The following is a 19,684-nucleotide window of genomic DNA, read 5'->3' on the forward strand; positions in this document are numbered from 1 at the left end:
ACATCCTGTCTCAACGATCACCCTATTAGGTAATCTCGAAACGAGGAAATCGTGGAGTCCTCCCGGACGTAACACATGATGTAAAAATTATTAAAAAAGACTTTTTTAAATAATTTTTTTAGTTCATATTCAAGGGAATTTAGTTGTGAAGAGAATGCACTTTGATTTTTGTCGATCGGTCAAATATTTTTTTTGCTATCGTGTACGCAGTTTAGGAAAAATCGTAAAAATGAAAACTCGAGAAAACACGCTTTAAAGTTTGCGGTCGGAAAAAGTTTGATTTATTGACTACTTACATCAATAATCTGCTAATCAGCGATTCCTGCACCATATAAGAGGCCTTCAGCTTCCTCGTAGTATTCATGAAGATGAATTTGTTCGGCTCTTCGAGCTGTCCTGGCCTCTTTGCTGCTGAGTGACTGCCGCGCGTTCTGTCGCTCAATCCGCGATTCGTCAGTAGTATCGGCAAATAATTTGCATTGCTGGCCAATGCGTAAATCCAGCAACTGCATTGTCATCAGGATGGATAAATATCCCTCATTAAAAATGCCTGCAGCCATATATGCAGCTATCTGGACAAATTTTTGCCGGAAAATGTAAATGTTTTGGCGCCATACGCCACACCGTTGAATTGAATGTGTTACGTCCGAGGTTCCGCACGCATGGAACCTGAGGGGGTGAACGTAACGCGAACCGAAACGCCGTATCGTCAGTCCCAGCTCCGGACCGCAAGGGAGCTAAGGGGATGGACCGACTCAACGGGAGGCACTTCACTTCGTCCTTTGGCCACTTGGTAGAGCCGGGGGTTCGAGGGAGTACGAAGCGGAAGCCTCTCTCGAGATCGACGCTCCGCTGAGTGCCGCTCGAGGCAAACGCACAGGCTAAAGGCCGGGAAACTAGGTCAGTGTGCCATAAGGGCTCACTTCTATCCTAGTTGGGCCAGTGCGTTCGATGCCCTTATTTTCGGCCTTGGAAGTAAATCCAAAGGGCCGGGGATTGGACTAAGTGCAATCGTGGTGTCAGCAGAAGGAATACGAGGAGGTGTTGCTCGAAATTAAAATAATCAGAGTTTGATATTTAAGTAATATAATTAAAATCAAGAATTGTTATTACATTTGATATATATATGTATATATATATTTAATAATATAATTAGCTTGATTGTGAGCGTGTGTGTGTGTGTTCTGAGGAGAAGAGAAAGAGGGGGAGGGGGAGGTTAAGGAGCGTTTAAAGAGGTGGGGAATAGTCAGTAAGGGGGGTTAAATGTTCTGCTGGGACAGTGAACGGGAAAGAGGTATCGTTGAGGTATACTACTGCGGTTCGGGGGTTATCGGTAGGTTGTCGCAGCCAATAGGCCAGGAGGGCAGCTACGGAAGTGATATAGTGGAAATACGGTGGTTGAAAAGACGGAGGCAAGGAGAGTTGGTTGTCAGCAAGGTCTAAAGGCGGAAGATAGATGTTTGAGACGGGGGAAGGATTCGGGTATAGTGACGGGAAATCGGGTGTTTCAGGAGGTTCGTCGGGAAGTGAGAGGAGGTGCGATACTGGTGAGTATGAAATAGATATTGGAGGGGAAGGAGGAGGAACAGAGAGAATTGGTGGTGTTAATTCGGCGACGGTATAGTTTCCGACCGGCGAAGCTTCGGTGGTGTGGTTCAGGGACTGACGACTCTCCGGAAAATTGACTCTATTACGTGACGTTCTGCGAGTCGTCCGGACGTACGTTATAACCGAGCGACGGTAGGGACGACCGGTGGTTCCATCTGAACGCACTGCAAGGTTCATGTATCGATATTTAAAGGGAAAACAATTAAGGACAATTAAACAATTAATTAACGAACAAAGAAAAGGACGCGAATTCCTGAAAGTAGTGAGTGGGATAAGAAGAAAGAGATAAAAGGGAAAAAGAGGGGCGACGTTCACTTACTGGTTGATGAAGACGGCGGAGCCTGTTGCGAGTGCTTCGAAAGGTTTGATGTCAGCGTAGGTGGTTGAGACCTCGGGCTTCGAATCACTGGCTCTAATGTTAGATATTTAATAAGTAATGCACAGAGTGCGCCCGAGACTCGAACTTGGTAAATTGAATGAATCGGAGTAGCCTTTCGGGTCCAACTTTAGGACCAAGATTCTCAAGACCAAAAGTCAAGACAAGAAGACTAAAAGGCTAATAAGACTTAAAAGACTCAAAAGACGAGAGCAGAAAAAAGAGAGTCAGGACCGCGGAACCGTGGTTTATATAGCGGTTTTTCCTAATTAGTGGCGTTCAAATTTGGGTGGTGGGATGACTTTCGGGATTTTGAATTGGTCGAGATTATGGGGGAGGAAAGAAGTCAGTTGGTATCAACAAGTGTCGTCTTAGTTTATGACTTTCCTAAATTTATGGGAAAATGCACGTGCACCGATTAAGACGAGCGCACGTGCACTGTCGGCACGCGCCCGTCAAACACTTTCCCTGGACTTCGCATGTCACGTTTATATTTTATGGTCGCGGACATCGTGAGAATCGTCCGCGACTTGCCTGTCAGAAAAATGGCGCCAGTACTGACATTAACTGCCGTTTTTAATGGCGCTGTCCAAGGGAAGTGTCATCGGCGGTGCATTAGCTCCCTGCGTTCACCGATTCTAACTCTATTTTATTTGGCATTAATGGAGACACTAGAGTCTTTTTACTTTAACTTTCTCATGGGAAAAGATTTTTATTACTTTTCCTAGAAGTCTTAGGGAGTTGATAACCCCTAGGTCTCCGTGAGAAAGAGAAAAGAGGCAGCGTGAGTCCGCTGGACGTAACAAATGATTCGTTTGGGTTTTGAGTATGACCACCAAGACATCGCGTTAAAACGTCATTATTCGACAGATCTTCGTAAATTGGGCGAATATGTTTCTCGATATCGTTGTTAATTAATGGAGCATCGTGTTTAAAATTTTTCAGTTCGTTCGTCGCTTGAGCTTTGCGCCACTTGCACCAGCTGTCGGCGCCCGCAGGACATTTCTCATGCCTTGGTTTTATATCAGTCGAACAGTAGTGGTCTAACGTGGCAAAAATGGCATTTTTCATGTCTTCAACGGAATCTTGATGTCTTCTAATAGCTAAGCCATAAAAAATTGTTAGCTTTTTTATAACAGCTTCGGTCAGACGATTTTTCCCACCGAGTTTATTTTTTTTTCTTATATTCCGTAGTCGTGTGCCCATCCTTTTCTGCACGTGTCCCACACATTCATTTTTTATAACCGGACATTCGTCTCCGTACGGATTTACTTCAGGTAAGGGGATCGAGGGACGGGCGCGCGCTCGGAGCAGACCGGCATTCGCCGCGGCGCGCTCCGCGCCTACCTACTCTCGGCCGTCACAAATACTTTGAATAGGAATTTATCCTTTTTGGAATCTATTCTTGGATAGTTTATCTATCGATTTAAGCAATAAAAAAATCGATTTTTTTGACCTTGTAAAGCAGACTACCCCCTTAATGACACTAAAACATATATGGTAGTTAGAAAGAATCCAGCAATGGCGATAGAAAGAAATCTTAACAATATGTTTAAAAAATGACACCAAAAAGATTACATTTCTGATGGAGAGCTGTGGAGCCTCCGTTCAAGCGACTCCCTTTTACCAAAAGCATATGCTTTACCTAAAATACACAAAGAAGGAGTTTCTTTTAGAATTATAGTATCCTCTATTAACACAGCGCTATATCCATTAGCTAGTTTCTTACAGGATATTATTTCTGAGAATATCCCTCCTGCAAAAAGTAAAATAAAAAACAGTTTTGATTTGTACAATAAATTAACTGGAATAATTGACACAACAGAGATTATGATTTCATTGGATGTTGCTTCTTTGTTTACTAATGTTCCGATAGATTTAGCGATTGAGGGACTGGTAAGGAAGGTGGGATTCCATAAAAAGTGCCACGACATATCTAAGACAGAATTCATTAATGCAGTCAAATTCATATTAACTTCGACATATTTTACATTCAATAGTAATATATAAGCAAACGTTAGGCACTCCTATGGGTTCCCCCCTTTTTTCCTGTCATATCTATCATGGTGATGGAGGATTTAGAAGAAAAAGCTCTAAATTCTTTACAACCTCGTTTGTCTACTTATTTTAGATATGTTGACGATGTTTTCATGATTGCACCTAAAGATAGAGTAACTCCAATTCTAAAATTGTTTAACGGACAACATGAGAGACTTAATTTCACAATTGAATACGAGGAAAACCATATGTTGAATTTTTTGGATCTTTCTGTCATAAACAAAGACAATATCACTGTGTTAGATTGGTTTCATAAGAAAACGTTTTCGGGCAGATATTTGTCATATTATTCTAATCATCCTACATGCTACAAAATTGGAATGATATTTAATTTGGTTGACAGAACGATCCTCTTGTCGAATCCTATATTCTTTAATAAGAATTTAGAACGCATAATAGAGATTTTGAAGGACAATGGTTATCCTTTAGATCTTATATTTGACTGTATCAATAAAAGGATAAAAACTTCGGCTTGTAAAAAATCCACATTGAACAATAATATCACTTGGCCCAATTGCGTACGGATCCGTTTGCACACAGACCCGATTGCGCACGGATCCGTTTGCACACCGACCCGATTGCGCACTGACCCGTATGCACACGAACAGTGGGGTGTCAGCGTAGACAGTGTCTGCTTGGAATATTTTTCCAAAAAAATCTAACCCTAACCAAACCATTTGTTGGGGTGAGGTAGCCCTCATTTCGCGTGGAAGGCTTGTGAGCTGTAGGCAATAATATTTGTAGGCATTCGAGCTGTAGGCAATAACACATGTCGGGTTCGTGTACAATGGGTCTGTGTGTAATCGGGTCGGTACGCAATCGGGTCCGTGCGCAATCGGGTCGGTGTGCAAACGGATCCGTGTGCAATCGGGTCAGTGTGCAAACGGGTCCGTATGCAATCGGGTCTGTGCGCAATCGGGTCTGTGTCCGATCGGGTCCGTGTCCGACCGGGTCCGTGTCCGATCGGATCCGTGTCCGATCGGGTTCGTGTCCGATCGGGTCCGTGTCCGATTGGGAAATCCTTTCGTGTCCGATTGTTAATGTGCGCAATCGGGACGCTCTCCGTAATAACATAAAATTAGATCAGTCTAAATATTCGGTAATCTCTAAACATATCAACGAAAATAACCATAATTTTAATTGGGAAAAAGTTAAGATTCTTGATTTCGAAAAGAATTATAGGAAAAGGAACATTTCAGAAATGATACATATCAAAGAACAAAAAAATAGGTTAAATTTAATGAAAGATACCGAGTTATTGGACAAATCTTATTTTAACATACTTGACGACATTCGCGAATAAAAATTGTAACAGTTTTGAACAGACTTGACTTTACATTGTGAATTCAAAGACTTATTTATTTGACCTACATATTAGATCAGTTGATTTTTAAACGAGCAACACTCAATTTCTAGTTTTATTGTTCTTAATCTGATATCGTTTTGAGATTTTATATCATAGTATTTTATATATATATATATACGTATGTTACGTCCAAGGTTCCGCACGCATGGAACCTGAGGAGGTGGTCGTAACAGAAGACTCTACCGTCGTTGTCGGATCCTAGCTCCGGACCGCAAGGGAGCGAGGTGGGAAAACCGACTCCGACGGGAGGCACTTCGCTTCGTCCTTAGGCTCTCGAAGAGCCGGGGGTTTGAAGGGGGACGAAGTGGAAGCCGGGGTCGTCAGTCCGCTGAGCGGCTCCCCGAGGCGGACGCACACGCTAAAGGCCGGAAAATGGGTCAGTGTGCCTTAGGGGCACACTTCTATCCCATATGGGCCAATACGTCCGAATGCCCTTATTTTCGGCCTTGGAAGTAAATCCAAAGGGCCGGGGATTGGACTAAGTGCAATCGTGGTGTTAGCGTTAGGAATACGAGGAGATGTTTCTCAAAAATAAATCAAACCGAGTTTAATTATTATGAAATTTAAAATTTAGAATTTTCAATACTTATAGATATATAGATATGTATATATAGGTGTGTATATATAATAATAATAATGTAGGTGTGAGAGAGTGTGTGTGTGTGTGTGATAATTTGGATTTAAGCAGGAAGGGAATATTCGAAGAAAGGAGTCAGATTTTCAGCCGGGATGGTAAATGGATGTGAGCAACCTTCTAGATATACAATGGCAGGTTAGGAGGTGTTGAGAGGAGAAGTCACCCAAAAATCGAGGAGGTCTTCTATGGATGTAATGTAATAGAAGGTCTGAGAAGGGAGAGGGGTAGTTTGATCGGGGAAGGTCAGGAATTCGGGATTGAAGTCGGAGTGAGGAGCTGGGGTTTGTGGAGCGGGAGTCTCGTTAGGTGAGATAGGTAGGGGTGGTGGTGGTGAGTATGAGACTTTGTGTGGAGGAGAAAATAAAGAGAGAAGGGAGGGTATCGCGAGTGTCTCTGTCGGAGTGTTCGGTGTCGGAGGGTGAGAAATGCAGGGTTGGGCCGCGGGGCGAAGTTCTTGGGCGACTCGAGTCCTGCTTCTGATAACGGTTCGGTGCGACCGTACGAAACGTATCACGCTGCGGCGTGGCGGTGAAGGAGCGGTGGACCCGTTAGAGCGCACTGCAACGTTATTTTAAAGGTAAGCGAAAGAAATTACTCGAACAACTGAAAGAATAAGAGAAAATTAAATAGGAGATCGAAGATGAATGCGGGGGGTCTAAGTACGGAGAGGAGAAAGAGAAAGAGAAAGAACAATAAAATGAAAGAAAAAGGGAGAGGGTGATGTTAACTTACTGGTTGATGAAATCGGCGGAGCTTGTTGAGAGAGAGCTTCAAAAGGTTCGAAGTCGGCGTAGGTGGTCGGGACCTCGGGGCGCCAAGTCACTGACTTTAATACTTGTTTTTACGAATAACAATGGAGTCGCTCGAGACTCGAACTCGATTGGTTTTGTATGAACTGGGTAGCTTGGGATAACCCTTTCGATCAACTTTAAGAACTGTTACTATGAAGCTCTCAGCAAAAGAGAAGACCAAAAGACAAGAGCAAAGACGAGAGCAAAAGACAAGATAAAAAAGACGCTCAGGACCGCGGAACCGTGGTTTATAGCGGTTTTTCCTAATTAGTGGCGTTCAAATTTGGGTGGTGGGATGACTTTCGGGATTTTGGATTGGTCGAGATTATGGGGGAGGAAAGAAGTCGGTTGGTATCAACAAGTATCGTCTTAGTTTATGACTTTCCTAAATTTATGGGAAAATGCACGTGCACCGATTAAGACGAGCGTACGTGCACTGTCGGCACGCGCCCGTCAAACACTTTCCCTGGACTTCGCATGTAACATTTATATTTTATGGTCGCGGACATTGGGAGAATCGTCCGCGACTTGCTTGTCAGAAAAATGTTTATGCGCCAGTACTGACATTAATTGCCGTTTTTAATGGCGCTGTCCAAGGGAAGTGTCATCGGCGGTGCATTAGCTCCCTGCGTTCACCGATTCTAACTCTATTTTATTTGGCATTAATGGAGACACTGGAGTCCTTTACTTTAAACTTTCTCATGGGAAAAGATTTTTATTACTTTTCCTAGAAGTCTTAGGGGGTTGGTAACCCCTAGGTCTCCGTGAGAAAGAGAAAAGAGGCAGCGTGAGTCCGCTGGACGTAACAGTAAGTTCACATTGGTTTTTTACTCCTTTACTTACACTAATATTACATCATTTAATATATTTATTGTTTACATAGACTATCATAGAATACGCATTGATACTGAATTCTCAATGGTTTATACGCGATCTGTGACAAACTGGATTCTCGATTTCCACCGGCGAATTTGGCGATCTATCTTAATGAGGAACATATTGCGGACTATCGGTGACTGAAGTTAATCTTCTTATCTCTGGCTATGTTGTTCATTTAAAAAAAAATTAACATTTGACGATTTGTCCATTATATATCGACATCTGAAGTTCAACCACTTTGTTAAAAGTTTGTTAATTACATATTTTATTATTGCAATTTACACTGAGGAAGGCTTTGTAAGCCGAAATGTTTGTGAAGAATATATATTTTTTGGTAGATTTTCGTTGAGATTCTTTTTTCATGCCTTTCCATTCTTTATTGTATCACGTTCTTTTTCCTATCTTCCATGATATTGTCATTCTTTTATATTTCGTGATCGCATCCTTTACCTCCTCTTTCATCTCTTCCCAGATGCCTTCTATCTCATCTTGTGTACCTATCCATCCCGTACACTTTTCTTGGTAGCTTTTCACTCCCTTTTTCATCCAGTCACTTTTCTCTATTTCCACTTGAATCTCTTTTCTCTCCTTTTATTCTATTCGCTGATAGCCTATCCATCTCCAATGACGTATGATCTGACTCCGTTCTATTATTCAACTGTAGTTATGGACTTAACAGAATATAAAGAAAAAATGCATTGTATACTATCAGACAAACACAATAATATAAGTGTGTTAATATTAAGAAGGATCCAACCAAAATGCTAACAAAGCAAACACACGTACTATTAAGCAGATGGAAGAAAAAAGAATATTTGAACCAGGCAATTTATAAAAATCTGAATGTCACGGACGGCACGGTGGCTAGGTCCTATGGTATGTCAAAGATCCATAAAGAAGGTAATCCTCTAAGAATTATAGTTAGCTGTATAAATAGTCCACTTTACGAGCTATCGTCGTATTTGAAACAAATTATAGACAAAAGAATAAATAAAAGTTTCAGCTATATTAAAAACAGTTATAAATTAGTTAATAAATTGAATGGGATGACATTGGATTCTAAATATTAGGTGTACAACTTTGTTTCAGCCGTTTTTTTCCGAAATTCGAGGCTTTATTGTAAAAAACTGGTTAAACATTTATGCTTCAAAGTATTGTCCATCGCTGGCCACTACTTTCTCCCATCTTTCGGGCAGTGTACGAATCCCGTGTCGAAAAAACTGGTCATCTTTTGAGGCGATCCACGAATCGGTCCAATTTTTTACTTCTTCATAAGACCGGAAGTGCTGGTTAGCCAGGCCGTGTGCCATTGATCGAAACAAGTGATAGTCAGAGGGAGCAACGTCTGGAGAATACGGCGGGTGAGGACTTCCCATTTCAATGTTTCCAAGTATGTCTTGACCACTTTCGCAACATGGGGTCGAGCATTGACATGTTGCAAAATCACTTTATCGTGTCTCTCGTTGTATTGCGACCGTTTGTCTTTCAATTCTCAGCTCAAACGCATCAATTGCGTTCGATACCAATCGCCTGTGATTGTTTCAGTCGGTTTTAACAGCTCATAATACACACCACGCCGAACTGGTCCCATCAAATATAGAGCATGATATTGGAGCCGTGAATATTCGGTTTAGCCGTCGACGTGGAAGCATGGCCGGGAATTCCCCATAATTTTCTGCGCTTGGGGTTATCGTAATAAACTCATTTTTCGTCCCCAGTCATAATGCGATGCAGAAATCCCTTCCGTCTTTGCCTTTCAAGCAGCTGTTCACAAGCAAACAAACGCCGTTCAACATCTCTCGGCTTCAACTCGTACGGCACCCAATTTTCTTGCTTCTGAATCATTCCCATGGCTTTGAGGCGTTTTGAAATGGCTCATTGAGTCACTTCCAATGATTGTGCCAATTTTTCTTGATTTTGACACGAGTCTTGATCAAGTAATGCCTCCAATTCTGCATCTTCGAAACCCTTCTCTCTTCCACCGCTATGCCGGTTTTCGACGTCAAAATCACCGTTCTTGAAGCGTTGAAACCACTCACGACACGTTCTTTCACTAATAGCGGCCTCACCATAAGTATTTGAGAGCATTCGATGAGCCTCAGCCGCAGATTTCTTCATATTGAAGCAGAAAATTAAAACCTCCCGCAAATGACGAGAATTTAGCTCGTAAACTGACATTTTCATTCGAGAATAACTTTATGATTCAGACACAAATCGGCTAATGTTTCTATGGGGTTATGTTGACAGATGCTCAAGTTTATTGTATGACGTCTATGATCTATTTATTTCGACGACCACTTACCGCTAAAGCAATCTATATGAAAACGGCGGAAGCTAAGTTGTACACCTAATATAAAATTGTTTCCTTTGATATCGTATCGATGTACACAAATATTCCAGAAGATTTGGTAATAAGAAGTTTAGAAAAAAGATGGGTAGACATTTCAAAAAATACATGTATTCACAGGAATGAGTTCTTAAATGCCATTTCATTCATTTTAAATTCTACATATTTTAAACTCGATAATCAGTTCTTTAAACAGATTTTTGGCATGCCAATGGAATCTCCATTATCTCCGATTTTAGCCGATTTAGTAATCCAAGATTTAGAAAATGATGTACTCTCGTGTTTAAATGTTTCTGTTCCTTTATATTATAGATATGTTGATGTCATTTTGATTTCACTCCCCTGCAATCATGTTGAGAAGGTTTTAAGTGCGTTCAGTTCGTATCACGACAGATTAAAATTTACATTAAAAGAAATGTTTGATGGTTCTGTAAATTTTTTAGATGTATAGTAACGGTGGCTTAAGGAAGAAAGGATGATTATAAGTCCGTAAAGTTATGCTCGAAAGAATGTTTTTATTTTTCACGTACATACAGCGAGCGGCTGCGTTTTTCTCGACCCGTTGCCGAATTCTCCCCCTCCTCTCGCTCTCCTTGCTCATTCCTTATTGGCCCGCTACGCGCGTAGTAATATTCGGTTCATCAGGGATGTCGCGTCCCTGCTCGTGTCGCGTCTTACTTTCTATCGCCCGTTACCGACTACAGTTTCGGCCAGCCTGACCACTGGGCCGTCCTCGGTCATGAATCGCCGGTTAAGTCCGTATCGCGACCTAAAATCAGAAATTCTCTCCTTTTTCAACTTTAATACATAACACTTTGGTACGGGTATTTTGATCCACACTTGTTACAATACAAAATAAACTTTTAAAACTTATTACTGGTGCAATTTAACACAACTTAGAATTGATGCAACTTAAAACTAATGCAACTTAAAATTAACGAAACTCAAACCGGTGTCGGGTTAACATTAAAATTACGGTTCGCTAAAATCTTTCTCTTCCTCTAGATCAAAATTTACGATATCGTCTTGTTCCTTAACTCTAGGATTTTTTCGCCACGATTTCATGTTCGCGGCCTGCCAGGTGCCTTTATATGGCCTCTGCGATATCTGACATCCTTCGACATCTTCTACCTATACCTGTCGTTCCTTAATCGTTTCATAACTCGATACGGATCTCGATATGACGGTATTAATTTTCCTTCGGTGTTCTCGAAATTTCTTATCGCGACGAGGTCTCCTTCCTTATATTTGTGAGCAGTTTTCCGTTTGCTATTTACGTAGTTTTCATTGCTTAATCTTGTTTTCTCTATCCTTTTCATGGCCTCTTCTCTAAGCTCGCCTATCTTTAGTTCTTACACTTGTATGATCTATAATAAATTCTTTCAGTGCGTCTACTACACAACCTCGCTGCCTTACCCTGTATAACAATTCGCTGGGGGTTTTTCCTGTTGCTCTATTCACTGTATTGTTGATCGCGAACTCGATTTCGGCTAACGACTTATGCCAATCTTTACCATTATACAACTTACCTAGTGCGGGAGCTAAAACTCGGTTGTAGCGCTCCACTTGCCCGTTCGCTTGGAGAGAAGCGGTAGCGACCTTTATATGTTTGACATTCATTTCGGATAGAAATTCGTCAAACTCTTTAGCAGTGAAACTAGTGCCTCGATCGGAAATTAAGACCCTAGGTCGACTAAATACATGACAGTAATCTTTAAGGCACCTAATGGTTTCCCGAGTAGTCGTTGTTTTGACCGCGTAAAACTTTACATGCTTGGTAAATGCATCTACTATGACTAGTACGTATTTCTTTGCAGCGTTCCCCCGCTCAACTGGATCAAAGTGATCTACATACACAACTGCGAAAGGTTCCTTTCCCTTCGGAATACTGTGGACAAAACCTTCTATTTTGCCCGATGGTTTTGAGAATGAAATACATTTGATGCAGTTTGTATATGTTCGCGAATCTTAGGCTTCATGCCTGGGAACCAGTAACTTTCTAACAGTAACGCGTAAGTTTTGTCAACGCCAAAATGGCCAAATTCGTTATGATACTTGTATAGTACTTCCTGTTCCATCGCATAGGGTACATAGAATAATAGTTTATCCTTCTTATTGCGATATACGAGACCGTTTTTCATTTCGTAAAAAGCGTTCTGCTTTTTCTCTAATTGCTTCCTGATCTCTTTGATCGCGATATCCTGTGACTGACACGCCGCTAAATTAAACTTGAATGTATTGTCTTCGATGACCAAAATGCTATTTGTTCTGCTGAGCGCGTCGACATGCGTCATCTTTGTTAGCGGTCGGTGTTCAGTGCTAAAATCATAATTTTAAAATTCTAACGCCCATCTAGCTATTCGCGGGTTTATATATATTCTGCTTATTTAGTGTCATAACTAGCGCGTTACAATCCGTAATTATTTTGAATTGAATGCCCTGAAGATAGATACGAAATCGCCTAAGGGCGTATATAATTGCTAGAGTCTCCAGCTCATAGCTGTGGTATCGCGCTTCTACCTCGTAGTTCTTTTGGAGAAATAAAAAATCGGATGGAACTTATTATCTGCTTTACGCTGCATGAGCACCGCGCCAAAACCTTGCGCACTCGCGTCGCAGTGCAACTCGGTTGGATCATTGGGATTGTAAATAGACAAAATTGGTGCTTCTATCAATTTCTTCTTCAATCGTTCGAACGTGTTGTTCTGTTCTTCACCGAACTCAAAAATCGCTCTTTTTCTTACTAATGCATATAACGGATTAGCAATTGACGCGTAATCTTTTATAAATTTTCTAAAATATGAGCTTAACCCGATAAAACTCTGTACGTCTCGTACGTTCCTATGAATAGGGAAATTTAATACGGCACTAATTCCGGATTCGCTCGGACGCACACCTTTCTCTGAAACGACGTAACCTAAAAACTCTATTTCCTCATATAGGAACTGACATTTGTCTAGTCGTAATTCTAACAAGTTCTGAATGAGAAGCTGGAACACTTCTGCGAGTACTTCGAGGTGTTTTTCTACGGTGTTCGTTGCTATTAAAAAATCATCCATATATACTACGACATCACCTCTCCTTATCGGATCGCTTAAGACTTCGTTGACGTATCGTTGGAAACGCGCGGGTGCGTTCTTTAATCCGAATGGCATTTTCAAGTATTCGTATTGCCCAAAAGGGATTACAAAGGCCGTATACTTAATGCTGTCTTCAGCCACACGAACGTGGTGAAACCCGTTCTTAAGATCGAGTAACGAAAAATACCTTTTGCCTTGTAGCGCATCGATCTGCTCCTCTATCAGCGGTAATGGGTAATTGTCTCTAGCGGTGATTTTGTTGAGTGCGCGGTAATCTATACATAACCGTGTTTTGCCGTTCTTCTTTTTAACTAACACTATCCTAGACACGTATTAGGAGCTTCCCGGACGTATTATTTGTCGGGTTTGTAGATCGTTCATAATATTCCGTGTGTGTGTGTGTAAATTAGCTTTTTCTTCCTGTGACATTCTCGCCGGCGTAAAATGGAAAGGTTGTTTATCCTTTACATGCAATTTGATTTCCGCTTTAATGTTTGGCTCAGCCGGTCGTTCCGACTGCAGATAGACTGTCCGAAATATTTGCACTAATCTATCGCGTACACCATTTTGTGTCTTCGGATTTATCTTTACATTTTCTACTACGTCACCGTCCGTTGCGCTTGGCTCGATACTTAATATCTCGTGAGTTATATTTTCGCATTTTTCTTTCTCTCTTTTGCTTAAAGTAAGATCCAATACCTTAATCGCGTCTCTTCCTAAAATTACTTCGCATCTCATCGCGTGATCCGGTACGACTCGAAATATTACATTATTCGCACTGATTCCTTCTATGAAGATACTTGCTTCGGCTTGACCTCATATTTCTAACGCGGAACCGTTAATTCCTTCATAACTGCTGTCACTAAATTTCGATATAAAATTAATCGGCACAATTTTTTATTTTATTATGCTAATGGGACTCGCGGTATCTAGTTGCGATTTACACTCCCGGTTGCACTCAAACCCATTTTTACTTAGCTGTATCTTAACGTTTCTAGTAAACTCGTTGTCGCCTTTCTGCCGCCCTGCCGCGCCGGAAATTCGTACTGCCGTCTCTGTCCACACTGGAGATTTGCGCTGTTGTTTCTGTTTTGGCAGACGCCTTTGCTAAATTGTTCGTCTTTTTCTTTTGGGGGCACGCTTGTAACCGATGATCAGTCGCTCCACACTCATAGCAGGTTTCTCGTTCTCTCTTTGGTTTATTGCAATTCCTTGCTATGTGACCTGCTTCGTTACAATTGTAGCATTTATCTTCTGTACTTCGCTGTTTCGATTCTTCGGGGGATGACTTTGTTTTACGCTTAAAGTCCGTCTTGTTTGCAGCGGTATTGCTGCTCTCTCTCGTTGAATTCTTATTCGCCACGCGAAGCGTCACCTTTTCGAACGCTTTCAATAAGTCTTCCTTCTTCGTAAATCTCTGGATATGAGCCTGATTTCTTGTCAGCTCATCTGGGATGCCATCTATCAAATAATCTGTCAACTTGTCTTCGTCGATCGGTACTCTATTCGCCAGAATTGTTTTATCGTAAAAGTAACTGCTGAACGTTTCATCGTTTCGCCAGAATCTTTTCTCGAACTGCTTCCGTAAATCCATTTTCGTGGGTCTGTGATCGAAGATGTCCTTCATCCTCTCGAGAAGTTCTTCGACAGTTATCTCCAGATGTTCGGGCTTCGAGTGAAACCACTGAAGCGCTTTCAGTTTTAGCCGCATGCCGATGAGAATGCGCGCCGTTCCGTCATCTAGCTAATATGTTACTCTAATTAATTCGAACTGCTTCCTCCACGTCCAGAATGTATCTTCCGCGCCTGAGAATTCACTCAATAATTCATTTAAGGCCTTAAGTGGCGGTCGCGCCGTCGAATTCTGACTCGCGGTCGTCGTCGGAGAGGTCGAGGCTCGCATATTTGTTTCAACGGTTCTTTGCTGACGCATGAGTTCGAGCTCTCGTAGCGCCAGATATCGCTCTCTTCTTACCAACTCAAGTTCTCTTTCCTGAAATGTCGGCTCTTTGCTTCGCGCGTCCTGCTCTCTCTCACAAGTATCTGCGTACTGTTCATCGTTATCCGATTCAGCATCGGTATCATCATCCTCTGTGATTGCATCGATGTTTCTTCTCGAATCTTCTTTGCTAATTGCTTCCAATTTCCCGTGGAATCGTGGTCATAAAGTCTTTTCGTCAATTCTGACTTGGCGCCTACCGTTGAGAGACCCAATCTCTTAAGCGCTTTCTTAAGCACTACCACAATGAATTTTTCTGGATTCATAATGATTGCTAAGCACGTTATCACTTTCGCGATACGTAAGTCGAGTAATGGCCGTCGAGCGCGTCTTCACCTTCGCGACACGTAAATCGGAAGTTTTCCTCTCGCGTAACGTTTCATATAAACACCGGCACGTAAGTCGTCTACAATACACGGAGTAAGAAATAAGAGTAAGAAATTGACCAATCACAGTCGATTATTCTTCTCACATTCGACTGTGATTGGTCAATTTCCTATTCTTACTTCTTACTCCGTGTATTGTAGACGACGCCTAAGGTTTCTCGAATCCCACTTCTGAGAAACTGTAGTAACGGTGGCTTAAGGAAGAAAGGATGATTATAAGTCTGTAAAGTTATGCTCGAAAGAACGTCTTTATTTTTCACGCACGTACAGCGAGTGCGTGCGTTTTTCTCGACCCGTTGCCGAATTCTCCCCCTCCTCTCGCTCTCCTTGCTCATTCCTTATTGGCCCGCTACGCGCGTAGTAATATTCGGTTCATCAGGGATGTCGCGTCCCTGCTCGTGTCGCGTCTTACTTTCTATCGCCCGTTACCGACTACAGATGTAACAGTTATGTTAAAAGAAAGACAGATAAAATTTAACAACTATAAAAAACCCACAAACTCCGGACGTTATTTAAATTATAAATTTTGCCATCCAGAAGAACACAAGAAAGGAATAATAATAGGATTGTTAGATAGAATTCTTTTCTTATCACATTCGGAGTGTTATAGCCGCAGCTATAATCATTTATTAAATAGGAATAAGGTTACTTAGCAACAGAAATGTAGAAATTAATTGGGAAACTAGGTTATTCGGCAATTGAACTAAATACCACTGACTACCAAAAAGTCAGCATACTCATTGCCTACTTTAGTTCAATTGCGAAAATACAATCTTGCGGAAGCAGCACGCAAATAACGCAAGCTGTTCTTCGCAAGTTGCAGAAAGACGGAAGCTATTGCCCGTCAGATTTAGAAATCAGGTTGCAAGTGTCAGCAATGACCACATTAAAAATGAGAGCAACCGAAATCCGCTCGAACAGCTGACCGAAGTACAAGTCCAGTCAGCAGTTCGAGCAAGTATATTAATCGTGACATACTGGTAAAGGGGGAGAGTCTAATATCAGCTGTTACTCGAGATAACGCCCGTACGCCAACAGCTCACGCGAATAAAATATAAGTCGACCGATTAATAAAGTCAACGCGAACGCGGACTTATCTTATAAACCTAAATCGGGCCGACGCGAAATCGCAATAATACATGTCAAGTATAACATATAATTGTTAATAGAGAATATTGAAAGAGTTACTAAAAGTTATTAAAGTGTTATTTTGTTTTGTATTGAGTGGTTTATTTGTGCGTCCTGGTCCTCGGCGAATCCCCTACCTGTATCCTTCACCCAAGGGTACAACAGGAGTATCATCAAGATAATATTGTTAATTTGATTAATGTTTTACTTTTAAATGGTTACCCTTTATACAAAATATTTTCCACTATTACCTACAGAATTAATAAATTATCAAAAAGAAAAAATGTATACTTTAATGACATAATAGGTATTAATAATTTAGATGACAGCAATTTAATAAAATATTTCACAATACCATACATATAGAACATTTCAGAGAAATTTAAAAAAATTGTCGATAAGATCAATCACAAAGTTGCATACAAACCTATGAATAATTTGAACTCAGTAATCAAACTAGGTAAAGATAGACTAGAAAAAATGGAACATTCGGGTGTAGTATATAAAATTAATTGTCTGAAATGCGATTGTTCGTATGTGGGTCAAACAAAAAGGAAGGTTGGTACTATTAGGTGTTAAACTTAATTCCTGCCGCTCGCTACTAGAGGGTACTGGCTCCAACGCTGGCGAGTTTCAACGATGAAGTCATATGTCTTTTGTAGTTTAGACATAGCTGAAAGTGATTCAATCCTCACAGGTTCGATTTCTCGACGCCAAAAAGATTTTCCAATCGATTGAAAATGAATCACGATAAGCTGTTTTTCCGACATATGCTTCTTCACTACTTCGACCTCAAGAAAACAGCAGCTGAAGCACATCGCTTATTATCCGAAATGTATGGTGATGAAACTCCATCGGAATATCAACATATAGAGTTTGGTTTCAATGCTTCCGAAACGCTGATTTTGATATGAGAGACAAAGAACGTCCAAGACAGCCGAAAAAATTTGACGCTGTCGAGCTGCAAGAATTGCTTGATGAGAATCCAGCTCAAACGCTTTTAGAGTTGTCGAAACAGTTAAATGTTACTCCAAAGGCCGATTGAGTGACGAATTGATGCAAAAACGATCATCCGTAGCCAACAATCGACGCAAAGTCATTTTGTTGCATGATAATTCGATCGCATGTCGCGAAAAGCGTGAAGCAGGCACTTCTAGAGCTTGAATGGGAAGTTCTCCCGCATCCAGCGGATTGGCACCGTCGGATTACCATCTCTTCCGATCGATGCAACACGCACTTACGGACACACCCTTCTCCAGTCACAACGAAGTCCAAAAATGGGTGGATGAATGGATCGCCTCGAAAGACACCGCGTTCTACCTTCGTGGGATTGTCCTGTTGCCAGAGAGATGGGAAAAAGTAGTAGAAAATGGAGGAAATTACTTTGATTAAGGTATTTGTTCATCTTCCCTTCGAAACAAATCAATTTTAGAGACAAAAAACGGCAGGAATTAAGTTTAACACCTAATAGAATAAAAGAACATAAATCAGACATAAAAGAACCAAAATACTCACAATCAGTAGTGTCAGAGCATCAAATTCAATGGGGACATAATTTAAATTGGGAAGACATTAAAATTATAGACACTGAATCTTCCTTTTATAAAAGACTGACATCAGAAATGATTTATATAAAAAAATGGCATAAATAAACAAATAGACACAGAAAAATTTCCAGAACCATACCTACCTTTTGTTAAATGTTTCTTCCCACTAATATCAACTTCCTTCTCCACAACATGCAGAGGTGAATTCAATATATAAGTCGAGATATTGAAACAAAGAAGTTAGTCGGTTCCTTCTTATCGTGTTGAATAATCTGTTAACCGTTGATTATCGATAAAATTGTTGGAAAGTAACTGTTGTAATAAGTTATTGGACTTTTATGATACTAATTATTGTGAAATAATAGAACACAGGTATGTGATGAATTTCTCGTTTTTAAGTAATAAAAAAATTTTGTTCTTTCTCTCAATTAATTTAATTTAATATTCTTCTTAATAGAATCGGGAAATTATGTGTTCGATTATTAATATCAAGATAAATTATGTTATAAATGGACAAAATGATGAATTTTAATACGTTATGACACAATGGAAAGGTATGACAACTTAGTAATCATGTATGATGTACTTATTTTTGACTGATTATTATGTAACTTGCATTAGAATCATTCATCTTCTTATGATACAACCAAGTATGGGATCTGACTTAAGAGAATTACAAATCTGATGCAGCCCATAAATTTGAATATAATAGGACGAACAATTACCAGGTATGTAAATATGAAACCAGAATTTATCAATAGATGGCCATAGCTGTCAATGTAGTTGCCGTCAGACCGCGTCATTGACGCCATTTCCTTGTTCTGACATCTGACAATGATTTTCAACTCACAACAATACAAGTTTCATACAACAGTATAGTTTGTAATAGCGCTGAACATGTCGAATTTTGTGCCTGGAAACTACGATTTGCGGACAACATTGATTTTTTGTTACCAGAAGAAAACTGCTGCAGAATCGCATCGAACGCTTGTCGAAGCTTACGGTGAGCATGCTCTTGATAAATGACAGTGCTTTGAGTGATTTAAAAAATTCAAAAGTGGCGATTTTGACGTGAGAAACGAAGAATGCGGAAAACCACCGAAAAAATTTGAAGACAGCGAATTGCAAGCATTGTTGGATGAGGATGACGCTCACACTCAACAACAACTCGCGGATCAATTGAATGTGACACGAGAAGCCGTTTCCATACGTTTGAAATCCATGGGAAAGATCCAAAAGATGGGAAAATGGGTTCCACATGAACTGAATGAAAGACAGCAGGAAAACCGAAAAACCACTTGCGAAATGCTGCTCGCCAGGTATAAAAGAAAGTCATTTCTACATCGAATTGTGACTGGCGATGAAAAGTGGATATATTTTGAGAATTTTAAGCGTAAAAGATCATGGGTAACTCCAAGCGAACCATCGACATCGACTGTAAGGTCAAATCGCTATGGACGGAAGACAATGCTCTGTGTTTGG

At 40.8% G+C, this 19,684-nt stretch overlaps 1 protein-coding gene across 2 annotated transcripts in view; it reads right to left on the reverse strand.

Moving 5' to 3' along the window:
* The window catches only part of LOC108766507 (transmembrane protein 230), a 117,135-nt gene that overhangs the window by 51,909 nt on the left and 45,542 nt on the right, over positions 1–19,684 (reverse strand). Inside the window, exon 3 of one of the 2 annotated variants that reach the window (XM_018515840.1) lies at positions 183–572. The exons of the other annotated variant lie outside the window; for it this stretch is intronic. Within the exon in view, the coding sequence (XP_018371342.1) occupies positions 309–572 (264 nt within the window). The 3' untranslated portion in view covers positions 183–308. Of the gene's footprint in view, positions 1–182; positions 573–19,684 lie in introns of those variants that run through there. 2 annotated transcript variants of the gene reach the window in all.

The sequence above is a fragment of the Trachymyrmex cornetzi genome, unplaced genomic scaffold (genome assembly GCF_001594075.2).
Source record: "Trachymyrmex cornetzi isolate Tcor2-1 unplaced genomic scaffold, Tcor1.1 scaffold601, whole genome shotgun sequence".
Lineage (NCBI taxonomy): Eukaryota > Metazoa > Arthropoda > Insecta > Hymenoptera > Formicidae > Trachymyrmex > Trachymyrmex cornetzi.